This window comes from Necator americanus, chromosome III (assembly GCF_031761385.1).
Source record: "Necator americanus strain Aroian chromosome III, whole genome shotgun sequence".
NCBI lineage: Eukaryota > Metazoa > Nematoda > Chromadorea > Rhabditida > Ancylostomatidae > Necator > Necator americanus.
This window is the reverse complement of record NC_087373.1, coordinates 17,348,897-17,362,865: the sequence shown is the minus strand read 5'-3', so window position 1 is coordinate 17,362,865 and position 13,969 is coordinate 17,348,897. Positions and strand designations below refer to the sequence as shown.

Here is a 13,969-nt window from a genome sequence, read left to right as displayed (position 1 = left end):
TTGACGTCTTATGTAGTGTCTGCTTTATCGCTTAATTTTGAACAGGTTGCATGGCAGATTTAACTCCTGAAGCTTTGCACCAAAGTTGCCATAAGTATCGGAGAGTGCTGGTCTTAGATGACTCTTCTGGTGTAGACCATTTACAGAGGTAAATATGCACATTATACTACATTATATTATACTACATTATTACATTATACATATATATATATATATAATATATATATTGGAATCAAAACGACAACGGTGCGGTTGCGTAAGCGGTCGAAGCAGCGCGATGGAGACAACGGTTGGAATCGGAGTGGAAGTGAGACCCTTGCTAGCACCATTCATTGGTGCAGTTGTGATGGTCGCAGCTCGATCGCAACAGCTAGCTCCTCCGCGCCGCCTCGAGCGGAGCCACTTCCCCAGCTGCACCGTGCTTCATGTCGTTTTGACCTGACTATACATGTTGAATGAATACTATAGACATATGAACAAATAATTTCTTCTTATGTCGAGCCGCCAGAGAAGAATTCCCATGTGCATAAGCGGAAGATTTGAACCTATACCCCAAGAGCTAGAGGAACAGGGTCATATCCTCCGCTGATGTACAATGAATGGCGAGGAGAAGCCCGTTTATCGTGAGAGAGGAATGTTGTGGTGGTGGGATGGAATTCAATGGGCTAACAAGTGAGCAATCACTTCAAATAAATACCGTAAATATGGGTGTAATCGGGTCAGCACGACATGAAGCTTGGTGCAATTGCATATGCATCTGCGCTAGAAGCGGTGCTGTGGAGCATAGCGGTTAAGATCGAGGGGGGGCTTTCTAGGACCATTCTTCGTTGTTGTTATCTATGTCCCCACCTCGACCCCAACAGGTAGCTCCACCGCGTCGCATGGGAATTCTCCAGTAGCAAGTGTCTAATTTTCCTTATAGTGCTAGGGAAAGCACAGAATAATCCCTGTAGGGGTTATCGTGTAGGCCCGGATGCTTAAGTCAACTCTTCTAACGAACAGTTCAAGGATCGCGAAATCGGAAATTAATAAGAGAGGGCAAGCTTTTCCGACTGTCATTAGTTGTGTGGTCTAGTGTATAATTCATTAGTTTTTCTCTTCATTTCGTTACCCGTAGTTTAATGATTGATTAATGTTTATCATTTATAATTTATATAGCAAACCAGTCTGAGCGTTCGGCTAAAGCCGGACTTCAGACTTTCTATGTTGTTTGCTCCGCTCGCCTTCACTAATCAACGAAAATTAATATTAGTGTTATTAGTTCTATGAAATTGGACTCCAACAATCTTTCTTCCTTTTTTATATTATAACTATAAGCAAAATATTTCATAGTCTTCTTTCTATACGCATCAGTTCTACATTTGAAGTACATTCGAACTTCAGCTTCAAACACTCCTTATCAATATATTATAGACAAAATTTAAAAGTATCACGCGAAATATGGGTTTTTCTCCTGTTTTCTATAAACAGTTATCAAAGAATGATGTTTCGGCATAAAATGACGTGAAGGACATCATCTTACTGATAAAGATAACGTTCCACGTCACATCACATAAACATCTTGCTACTATTTAAGCACCCGTTTGCATGCGTGTTTCCTTTTTCTGAGAGCGGCATGCTACCAACTTGAGGCGAACGAAGAAGGAAATGAACACATGGAGGAGTCATATAGGGTGTAAAGCAAAACGCCCGTGGCCACGGCTTTGAAACGGCTGCAACCATCTATCTTTTGCGTTATGCACACGAAGTTATTGCGCACTATTTCGACGCCGGTGGACCTGTCGTACCTCCTTCCATAGGTATCTGGCGCCGGCGCGCCAGTGTAACCCCTGTGGACTGGACCCGTCGCACCCCTTCTATGGGTATCTGGCGCCGGTGGACCCGTCGCACCCCATATTATGGCTATGTGGCGCCGGCGCACCAATCCGACACCGCAGGACCCTCGCAACCCATTTTATAGCTATATGACTATAGCACACCAATCCGACCGGGTGGACCCGTCGCACCCCCTTTTTCGAATTTCGTGACACACACACATACACACACACACACACGCGCACACGCGCACACACACACACACACACACACACACACGGACTGAGCTCGTAATTATATATCATGATAATCGTCATTGGTGCGTCAACGGTGCGACTTAAATTATTATCGTTCAGTTACGGAAGTGAGAAGCGTCCCAATAGTTTCTTGTCTGACGATCACTCCGAAGACGTCTCCGTAGTCAGTCAGGTACGTTTTAAAGTCAAGTGCATATACTTAGGAACCAACAGCACCTGCGACAATTTATCCTTAGGGGAAGTGGGTGGCAATGATGATCTGTAATTGCACTACGCAGCAGTTAATAGTGTCAGCACGCCATTGTGCTGCTCCTAACTTATGTCCCACCTTCCCACCCAAAAAATCGTTCCTAGACAACAAAAATCGTTCCTAAATGACAGATTTGGACTGCGTAAAAGCCATCTTTCAAGCCATTTTTGGCTCTTTTGATCACTGAAACAACATATAACTTTTTCTCTTAGCAACTCTAGCCTACATGTCATGGATTCTTTAAGACTATTGCCAAAGTTTTAAGGACCCGACGGACTGACTATTCGATTTCAGTTATGAAACCTCGATTGATGAACTGTCACATTCTCAGATGGGAAAACCGTTTGACAGTTAAGAACGGCTTTCGTGCCCTAGGAGCGGTTTTTGCGCTCTTGTGTGCAGTTCGATTAGAGTAGTATTGAGCGTCCCCTTTAACTACTTACTACGTACTTTTAACCCAATAGTCGACTGTGAGTGACTGTGAATAGTCTATTTAGTGTATCTTATTTAGATTTTTGAAGAAGAAAATGCATAGGTAACGTCAAGGGTGAAGAAATGGATTGTCTTCTTACCAGATTCTGTATTCTTGTCATACCGGGTTGAAAAAACGAACCTGTGTCCATACTATGGTAACCTGGACCGAAACGCTAGCGGAAGGATATCCGCGAACTTCTCTGCAGTTCCACTCCAGTATTATTCATGCAATGCTAGTGATACGAATTTCAGGGAAATAAACTTCACGAACGTGAATCGAGCGATAATGACAGCTACTCGAGCTCCTTCGTAGTGTCAGATGATGAGTATTTCACTGGTGAGTTTTGATTTCAGATACGATTAAATGTGATGCTCTCACTTCATTGTAAAAGTAATAGTGAAGTCGATATTTTCTGGTTGTGGAGATCGTTCAACCGCTTATAATGCGTTCCTTTACTCCTGAGATCCTATAATTGGGTCAAGGCGACAAGAAGCATGGACAGTTGCGCAAGTGGCTGCGCCCGAAGCGGCACGGTGGAGCGTGGTGGTTGGGATCGTGTGAGGATCCTCGCTGCCGCCACCCTTCTCTACAGATAGCGATGGTCCCATCTCGATTCCAACCGGTGTCCCTACCACACCGCTTCGAGCGCGCAGCCGCTTATGAAACCTTCCGTGCTTCATGTCGTTACCTGGACAGTGTGGCACTTATTATTATTCTACTGGATTCTGAAGGAGTAACATTGTGAAGCAGTAATGCGAATTTCCATGTATACATAAGGAACTTGAGAGCCTGTGATTGTAGTGACAGTTTCGTACGAACAAAAGTATTTGATTGCAAATATCATTGCTAGTGTCTCAAATTCGATAATACAATAATTAATTTCTCTCATGTTTTGTGAGGGTGCAGCTGTAGGATGTAGGATACTATTTCTGTGTGTCTGAACTTACTTGGAAAAGTGTATCCCAACCAATAATTAATGCTCTATATTTATGGGATATGGTAAACCGAAGCACTTTTTAGGGTCAAACTGGTTGTTGGTAAACTGGAGCAGATCGGTTTTTTTTTTTTTTTTTTTTTTTTGATTTGGGGTTGTTCTACAATATGGGCATGATAGAAAGTCTTGCAGTAAAGCTAAAGAAATAGAAAGCAGCCACCATTAATGACTTAATAAACTACCATTAATGACTTAATAAGTTTGACGTGTATCGGGGATTTTTACTACTCTGTGGGGTTATAAGGATTTAGATTTAAAGGCATCACCCCACGAATCTGTGGTACGGATTTCAGGTGGAGTATTCCTATACGGGATCGTAGACTATAGAGAGAGGGGTGATTCCGTTCATTTCTTCCTAATTGCCGTAAAAAATGGCCCAGAAGATAGGGCTTTGAGCGTTCCGGCGTGCTACTCTCTACGAGTTCGATTGGAGCGCGCTAGCCTTGTGCACGCGCCGCATCTTCCGGGCCGTTTTTTTACGGCAATTAGGAAGAAATTGACGGAATCATCCCCTCTCCATTATCTACTATGCCGTATACGAATACTCCACCTGAAATCCGTACCAGCTCAGATTCGTGCTGTGATGCCTTTAATCGGACACTAATTATCAGAGTAAGATCCGAATGCGTGTCCGGAAAAGAGTTTTTTTCATCTCAGATTCATTCCAAAGGTGGTAACGTGTGTTAGAACTTCCTCTGGGTCAACAGAATATTGTCGAATGATTTGCGATTACGGTGCTCACATTTGCGGGGATTGTTCGAAACTTGAAATGTTGTCGACGCGCCTTTCAAAGCTTTCTCTATCACCGTAATTTGAAGAAGACCTAAAAATCACAAAAATGCAGTGCGTTTTTTTATGTTTCAAAGCCTTATCGAGTTAATGTCTTCTACCATTCGACCGCATCGGCAGTTTTATGAGTCGATGTGTGGTTTTGTTATAAAGCCTTGTCTAGTACTAAGTTTAGCTGCAACGCGCTGCAATGTAGCTGTGCGTCTGAAATCTTCATGACTTCACACATCATGCTTTTCTGATCATATGAGTACCTTAAGTACATTTCTTCAAAATCACGCACTTAGTTTGTTATGTCGAAATTGTACCGTGTTTAATCGCTTATGTTAATCCTACCTTCTATAGATGATTCGTCCTACTCACCGTCATCACCTTCTGAATCATCAAATGAGGTCAAACATAATCTAACTGAAGAGCAGATTAGAAGAGTTCAGGGGCTCCGTTTTGCAAAGGTGAGACGACTTTAATTTTTCCCGACAATAGTTACCAAGTACATATTTCGCGAGACTTTAGTAGTTGACATATAGTATTTAGAAGAACTCAAGCGAAATAGCTTTTGTTCAGCCATGTGAACAAAATTCCTTTTATTCAGGTGGGAGTGCTTGTAAATGAACTTCCAGATTTTGTGCTTACGACATAGTGCATTTTATCATATTTAGACAGTTGCGCAGCGACTCTAGATAATATTACGAAGGGTGGACGTTCCGAAATGCAACCAAGTTTTTCAAAAGAGGTATTTTTATGACTGATTGAATAGATCCACTTTTAGTGTGCTTTCTGCCCATTTTACAGTTGGCTTACCATGAGTACGACGAAGCATCGTGATATTGTCAAAGCATTATTACGTAATTTTAACTGCTGATAGCTGTCTGGATTTCTTGCATCTTGGGCTAGTTATTCTATGTCAGTTGTATCTCATATTTTCACACATCTGCAAAATGGTGATGGTTTCCTTCTCTCTTGACTTGTCTATTTAAATGTATCTGGAAACAAAACAGAGTATCCAGTGCCTAGATTAACATGCAGGTGTCATCCATGGGAGGGAGAATTATCGTTTTTCGAACAAACATGTTTGTATGTTCGGTGACTAAGAAGTCTATACTTCGGAACTGCTTGCGGCCGCGCAAGCTTTTCACATCTGAACAAAAGGACTCATTGACAAGTCATCGATACCGATTTTCACTGCGTTGGTTCACCTTGATACAGCACGATCACGCCGACTCTACGTGATTGTGAAGACTATTACTAATACACTAGGTGATTTTGTAGCAATATCACATAACACTTCGTCAGAACAATTGGAAAAAAACAATTGAAACCTAAGGAGCGTTATTGGACAATTCGTTCAAAAAACGTTTCCTGTATTACAGTTTACTAAAACTGAGAGTGCTAATTCAGGAGTCATTTTGATAATGTTTAGAAAGACTTAATGTTGTTTACTGCATTTTTGTTCGGCACTTACCCAAAGTTTCGTCTTTAGCGGTTTTTTTTCTCATCAAAGGCATCACCCCACGAATCTGAGGTGGTACGGATTTCAGGTGGAGTATTCTTATACGGGATAGTAGATTATGGAGAGGGGGTCCATTTCTTCCTAATTGCCGTGAAAAACTGTCCGGAGGATGCGGCGCGTGCACAAGGTTGGTACGCTCTTATCGAACTCGTTGTAGAAAAAGCGCTCGAAGCCGTATCTTCCGGGCCGTTTTTCACGGCAATTAGGAAGAAATGGACGGAATCACCATCTTCTCCATAATCTACAATCCCGTATACGAATACTCCACCTAAAATCCGTACCACCTCAGATTCGTGGGGTGATGCCTCTAAAGAGATTTTTTTTTTAACAGAAAATCCGTTGACTTCAAGGATCCGTGCATCCATAAATACAAGAACGATATTATAAAGTACACCCTAAAACTCTAATATTCTTACCTCTGCTCACAACGATGTGGTCTGGATCCCTTCACTATTGCTTAATGCTTGTCATATGATCGTCATCTAGCAAGAAACTGTTGGAGTTTTTCTTTTTTAATTTGCCATCCTTCTTTTTCAAAGCGATTTCTGGAGAAAAGGTTTCAAGTTTTCTTGCTACGAAAGTCTCACATGTTAGTGTTGCTTTGTCTGTTCAACACACTCATCATTAAGTAGGGTGAAGTCCGCAACTAAAGCCCAAGTTTAGTGGGCTTAGGGTTTAGGCGCTAAACGCATCCATACAGAGCCGTAACTCTTGTTGTTGAAATGTTTGCTAAGCAATTCGCATGAACAGCCCTAATGTTTCTATTACACAGGCTCACGATGGCAGTGCCGAAAGTGAAAATTCGTTGAAGTCTTCATGTGAATCTGATGATAACGACGACAGTTTCGAAAAATGCAAGTTTTTCCAATTTGTTAATTTTCTACTTCTTCAGTTGCTAGAAATCCATCGCTTTATTTCTCATTGCACATATACACAACACCGAATTGAACTGAAGTTCGAGGCACTTAGGGTTTAAGCGCTAAAGGCATATGTACAAAGCCGTAACTCTTGTTGTGGAAATGTTTGCTAGGCAGACACCATGAACAGTCATGATGTTTCTATTACTACATCACCTGCATAATTCACCCGGCTACAGATCACTCGAAATTATGCAAATATTGAATTTTTTTTTTGGAAGGCTCATGATGATCATGATTTATCATGATTTAGACGTGGTGCCTAACCCATATAGAGGTGCGTTCTAACGTACTTCGCGCGGTTCTCACATCGTTTTTTTCTACGTTCGGGGAAAGGTGAGTGGAACCTCGCAATCTACTACCTAAACTCTACTGTGTTTTCGCTGCGGGTTCTGCGCCACGTCAAAATCGCGATACGCTCCCTTTAAAGTGAAATATGTTGTGTAGGAGGATTTCCTCCACCAGAAACTCAATTTTCACTGTTCATGTACTCCCCTTCCTCTTAGAAGCAAGATGGGAAGCAAGCGGAATTTTACCAAAACTTGGAAAGAAAACCAGTGTGTGCAGTTTTTCTACCCTTCGGCGAAAATTTCAATCCCGGCAAGGATCGAACCTTTGAGGAGTTATGCATGTTGCCGTGTCGCGTTGTCCATAGTTCTCATTTTTTTCCATTCTGCAGAAGTATCAGCCTCAGTAAAGATAGAATTGTCGGCCGCTTAATGACACTGTAGGTCATCGAAGCGTGTAAGTGGTCTGAAGTAGAGCATTGGCGTGCTCTGTCTAGCAACGTTTTTCTTTCTATCTCGCAAAATTTCGACCTCAGCAAGGATTGGATCCATTTCCGCGCATTGTCACTGTCGAGGAACGGTGTCTTTTCATACGCTACCTGGACTGCCGACTATCAGAGTTAGACGTGAATAATCGTTAACAAGGTAATGGATAGTGACAAGTTCTGAGTCTCAGTTTTTTCTTCAATACTGCGAAGATTTAGGCTCTAGCGAAGATCAAGTCTTTCCATTTTATGCGGAGTTGAAGACACAGTTGATGTAAAGCGTAAGATACACCATCGTTCGTGCAAAATCCTACTACCAAATCTTAGTTCAGTAATGAAGAGAAAAAAATGGAGGGGAGTTGTAAGTTGCAAAATTCCACGCATTTAATCCTGAGCGAGATTCTAGCAAGCAAACGCAGGAGTAAATCATTTACTCTATTTACCTATTATTAACTGAAAAAAAGACCCACTAGGTTTCTATATATATATATATATATATATATATATATATATATATATATATATATATATATATATATCGAAACCTACTGGATCTCTTTTTTTCAAAGAGAGTGATGCCCCATGTTTGGCGCACTCTCCTTTATGCAATTAATTCGTATAGGAAGTCCTGGAAGAAAAAGTGTGCATAAACAAAATAGAGACTTTAAAATAATGAGAGAGGGTTGTACGACAGGATGTGTTCGCTAGAGTTTGGGTTGTAGCAATGGAAACAAGATTCTTTGTCCTTCAGGGCAAATATGGCACTAATCTAGCGAGGAGAAGGCCTGGTTGGCTTAATTGGTTAAAAACATCGACTGCAGAACACTTACCCCTCCCATTCCAATTTTTAGTATAAAGTTTAATATCGACGAAGTTACCGCCGGTCATTAGTTAATATATATTTATAGTATAGTTAATATTATAGTTTCCCCGTAAATGTTCAATTTTCTCCCCTTATGAACGATGCGACATGTCTAAGAAATGACAAATCTCCGATATATAAATGCAAATAAGCACCATTAGTATCATCGCTCACTTTAAGGATTTTCGATGAATTCCTTTCTGTAGAAGGCGTCTCTATCGTCGCGCAATATTTGCTCGTCGAAATGTAACTAAATTTCTCTGTCAAGATTACCAACATTTAAGTTTGGTCGTAGATTAGGTGCAGGCTGGTCCTTCCCTCTCATTCCCTCAATAGCGCTTCTTGTATGCTCGCCATTCTTGTTGTCACAGTTAAAATATTTTAATGCTAACCCGAGTATTCGGAGAGGAGTCTTTGAATACATTCGAGTACAGTGAATAATAGAAAGCAGAGAATTTGTCGATTATTTTCAAAATGAGAGCTGTTGCCCCGAGCCAAGACTTAGAGCTACGATTACACTGTCGGTATTTCGAAACCCCCTCACGCCCGCCGAACTTGTATCGATAATTTGATGTCGAATTTTTGTGTGAAGATAAATTCACTGATCTGACACATCCCTACAAGTCGTTGTGGGTCGCACGTTCGTTCATAAACTATAAGCGATACTGAGTTAAAGTTGAATCGAATAGGTTGATGCTTTCTACAGGTATTGATTAACGCGAAACAGCTTGTCCTTTATTGTGTATTTATCAGAGGTTTATTGCTGTTTCAGGAACTCTGTATATTCTATAGTTTTAGTTCTTATTTGTCCTTATCACCTCTAGCGCACCTGATAGCATTTGAACACTTCGCTTTACTCACTACAGATCTCAAGAAGCTCCGCACTCAAACAACTGAACCTATATCTATTACCAAGCTGAAAAGAAATGGTGCTGAAGAGAAAAGGTTCGTTCCTACAATATTAACATACTTAGTTCTATGTACAGTTTAGTTAAGTTTAGCAATGCATTAAACGGTTATAAATTAAAAGATCCTTTTTTTCAAATTATGTAAATCGTTTTACTTATTTTAGTTTCATCGTAAGCGACAGTGACGTTTCTGGAAGCTGTTCGGAATCGGAATCCGAAACAACAGATAGCTCCTGGAGCCCTAGTAGCAATGAATGCGACGATCAATCTCGTAGATCGGGTAAGGTTTTGAATACTCTCCTTTAGAATTTTGCTTTAAAGGGAGCACACTACGAAATTGAGGGTGTTGGGATCCTTTTACGAACAGATAGGGTTAGGAGTGCAAATCACGAGTGTGAATGCGGGAGGGACAGCGCAAGCACCCCGTTAATTGTACTCTTGCAGACGCAACACGTCCACAGTCGCAAATATGGTACGTTATTAGGCTTCCCGTAGGGGGATCGAGTGCCACCGATTTCGTTTCCAACGCCGTTTTTCTTGATAATTAGGGGGAATTGAGTGTGATACTTTCTTTCGTGGGGCGGGTGTGGTGTAGCGGTTAGAGGTTCCGCTTACTGCACAATCGATCGGAGGTTCGAATCCGCCCTAGTGCTCACCAAGCCTTTCATCCCTCTGGGTCGATAAATTGGTACCAGACTTGTCTGGGAGGATAAAAGCACTGACTTGACACATCGGCTAGCCACCGCAAGTCATTGTATAGGCCAGATACACGTTCGTAAACCTCAAACGATTCTGAATTGAAGTGAACGTGGGGGCGCATCCCAAGCGGATTGATTAACGCCAGAAACTTTAAACTTTAAACTTAAACTTTCTTTCGTAGATGTATTCCTTCCAACACCCTTAATATAAGAGAAGCACCAGATTAATCACTAAATTCAGAAAAAAAAATCAGCTGATGTTCACTTGTGAGCCCTATTTTGTCGAGTGGACGAAATGCGAGAAGACATGAACAGAATGTGCATGAGATATTTTTCTGCAGCGCTGTAATTTTGCAGTCCAGAGTGTGAACATAAGAGGTGATATCGTCCACGTTTAAGGCTTTTGTGTCGGGTTGCTAAGAGGGGTCTGTTTTGAACGGTTCCAATCTGAGAGCCTTCACTTCTCCTCATCGTGACCAAAGAATTCTTTAATTCTTCTACAAGAAAAGTTGATCTGGGTATGATTCTACTTCCGCACATTTTAATGATGCTCTTGTCCTTGTTTCTACCTTTCCAAACATGCTTTTGTGAGGGGAGGAAAAGCAATGTATGGGTGCTCTGTTAAAATTTTCTCCGTACCTTTTGCTCCTGTAATGCTGAAGAAATGGGAGCTGAATTTCCTTTGATGGAGGCATACTAAAAATTAACTCACAACGCGGCGCACAGTTCTCCTTACTACTTTTGTCCTTTCTTCACAAATTTCATATCTTTCTAGTACTTATGGGTAGAAATTAGTTATTTTATCTACTTATTCCTTTTAAGATCCGCAACTATTGAAGTCAATAAAGGAATCCTTTGCAAGTCCATCCGTGCTCTCACATGGAAGAAAGAAGGTTAGTGTTTCATTTCAGTTATACTTGAAGCTTTCGAGAGAAAAAAACTATTCCAGATGCTCTCCTTTGTGAATTTCTTCGTTTCAGCCCGCTGACGAAGATGAGCACTTCCTTATTTCGCTTTCTCATGATTACTCCGAATTGCGTCATCCTGAAGCTGAACTTTATGTAAAAAAGGGGATCAAGAACGCAAAGCTGCGGACACAGCTTACAAGTAGACTTTTTGAAATATTTCGCCGTCAGTGCTTCAACGAAGAGGTGCGAGAATTTTTTTTTCCGTGTTCGCTGAGATTTTCTTTTCCTTGTAAACAGTATTCATATGTACGAACATCGTTTTTTTTTTGGTTATGCAAGGTGCCTACTTACGTACAGAGTACCTATCTTTTGTGCCTTTATGATGACACGGATATTCAGCTTCCTGAGTTTTTGTCTGTTACTTGGAACCCGCGGCTGTGCAAAACTGCTGGGATGTGTCGCAACAAATCCGATCGCACAAGTTGCATAGAACTGTCTCCGAAGGTCTGTAGCACTCCTGGTCAGTAGCATTATTTTGTGTAGTTTTCATTTCTTCGACTCCTGTATCTTCTCTTAATATGAAGATAGAGTTCGCGACACCCTCGTTCACGAAATGTGTCATGCAGCAGTGTGGGTCGTTGACGGGCGCATTAAAGAGGGCCATGGTGCCGTATGGAAGAAATGGTGCTTTTTTCTCAGTCGCTTTGAGGAAAACTATTCTGTGTGTTAGTTTGAAGTTTACAATTTCAGGGCATATATGTGCATGAAACGCTTCTCGTTTCTTCCTGTTATAGGACGTTGTCATGATTATGAAATAGACGCGAAGTTCATCTACGAATGTGAAGGGTGTGGACAACAGTAAGTTCGCGCCAATATTTTGCCATTGATTGTTGGTATGAATACATGCAAACTTGTCTTGTCGGTTTTTTTTTTTTTTGGAAGCTGCAAGGAAACTACGTTGATTGAGATTTTGAAGGTCATGACGGCTGGCTGGCAGGGCAGATATGTATAACGCGCAGATGAATAGACGGATAGATACTTACTTACTTACATAGAAAGTAGCCTTCAAAAGTTACTAAAAGCATGAGAATGTGAGACAATTTATTGTATAGAATGTTTCACTGAATTTCACGACTTCGAGATATCTAGGCTGATAAAGCTGAAAACTTCCACATTATAATATACAAAAATAACATCATCAGACAGATTAACAGTTAACGTTATTCGAGGTCAACTTGGAAGAAATGCTAGGGTGATGATATTTTTTAGAGTGCGACGTCATACAAAGTCGTTTGACACAACGCGAAAGATTTGTGGAATATGCAAGGCTCGTTTTGTCTTACAAGTGCGACCTAATGCGAAAAATAAAGCTCCAAATAACGAGCTGCAGCATAATTCATTTGCGAAATACGTGAAGGAGAACTATGGAAAGTACAAGAAGCCTGGCATGAAACACGGAGAAGTGAGTTTTGTTAGGTATACTTAGATTTTGTAAGTATAGTAGGGTCAAAACGACATGAAGCACGGTGCAATTGCGTACGCGGCTTCTCTCGAGGTGCGGTTTAACGTAGCGGGTAGGAGCGTACTGGAACGCTTGCTAGCACCATCTATCGCTGCAGTTTGCGATGGTACTATCTCGGTTCCAACTGCTGCCTCCACCGCGGCATTTCGTGCGCGTACGCAAATGCACCGTGCTTCATGTCGTTTTGACCCGACTATATCTATATTTTAAGATAAATCCTTGCGATTCTAAGGTTTTCATACTGTAGATCGATGGTTTTGGATGTTGCGGTTTAAAGATTTATAGTCTCAGGTTGCTCCTTGCGACTTTCTTACGATCTTAAAGCAGCGTGTCATGATTTTGACGTGGTGCTAAAAACACAGCAAAGGCTAGAGTTCGGGTAGTGGATTGTCGAACCTAGTTTGGTCCCGCTCACTATTCCCTAATCGTTCTGAAGAACGTCATGGGAACCGCATTAGTTCCTACAAGATACGTTAAATCCTTGTACACATGTCGCTTCCACAAGTGAGCGGTTGAAAATCGATTAGTTTTCCTCAACAGACTACTCAAGTAATACCAATGAGTAGGTTTCTGAGAGAACAGGAGCGTGTACAAGAGTGGTTCTAATCCACTTGGGAACTAAGGTGGTTCCCACGTTTTTTTTCAGTACGGTTTCGGAGAAATGACCGATTCCACGATCATGCTCGTAATTTACACTTTGAATTCTGGATTTTCCTGCAGAGACCCAAATATTGTCAGGTTCGTGACGCGCTGCCTTTTAGTGGTTGTGTGCGTGTGTCACAGTTCTGGAAACAGTATGCCAATGAGATAGAATTCGCTGTGATATTCGGCTAGTTCTCAGTTTGTAGGAGTTCCCACAAAAATCGTTAACCTTCTTCCCATAAAAATATTTGGAACATAGGAAGCATCTACGCCGTTCTAGCAAATACGGTTGCCATTGTTCCAGATAAAAATTATTTTTAGGTGATGCGTACTCTCGCGCAGCTATACAAGGAGCAATCGATGCAAAGGATCAGCGAAGAGGAGACGAAACTTCAAGATAAATCGACACGGAAGATCAACAAAGAGGAGGCGGAAGTTCAAGATCTACTCGATTTGAGTGTCCTTTCCATCCATAATTGAGTTCTTCCTCATTATTATGACAATTAATATCAATGTTAATTTTTATGCAGACTGTTATTGCCCCATGTCATACTGATACTTCCTTATAATCACTATTAACTCGTGTATTCCTGTGTCCGTGCGTATAGAAACTCTGCTTCATGTTCGCTCATCTTTTCTTTGCATGCAAA

At 41.3% G+C, this 13,969-nt stretch overlaps 1 protein-coding gene across 1 annotated transcript; it reads left to right on the top strand.

Annotated features, from left to right (window-relative positions):
* Positions 1 to 50: 50 nt before the first annotated feature.
* On the top strand, positions 51 to 13,799 carry RB195_009890 (uncharacterized protein; the record flags this gene model as incomplete). The annotated part of the gene is made up of 16 exons (XM_064190649.1): positions 51 to 148; positions 2,172 to 2,244; positions 3,049 to 3,133; positions 4,926 to 5,032; positions 5,115 to 5,172; positions 5,240 to 5,313; positions 6,863 to 6,944; positions 9,508 to 9,586; positions 9,714 to 9,829; positions 11,070 to 11,140; positions 11,228 to 11,398; positions 11,555 to 11,675; positions 11,740 to 11,839; positions 11,906 to 12,013; positions 12,425 to 12,617; positions 13,641 to 13,799. The coding sequence occupies 16 exons, from the start codon at positions 51 to 53 to the stop codon at positions 13,797 to 13,799; spliced, it is 1,695 nt and encodes a 564-aa protein (XP_064048232.1).
* Positions 13,800 to 13,969: the final 170 nt, after the last annotated feature.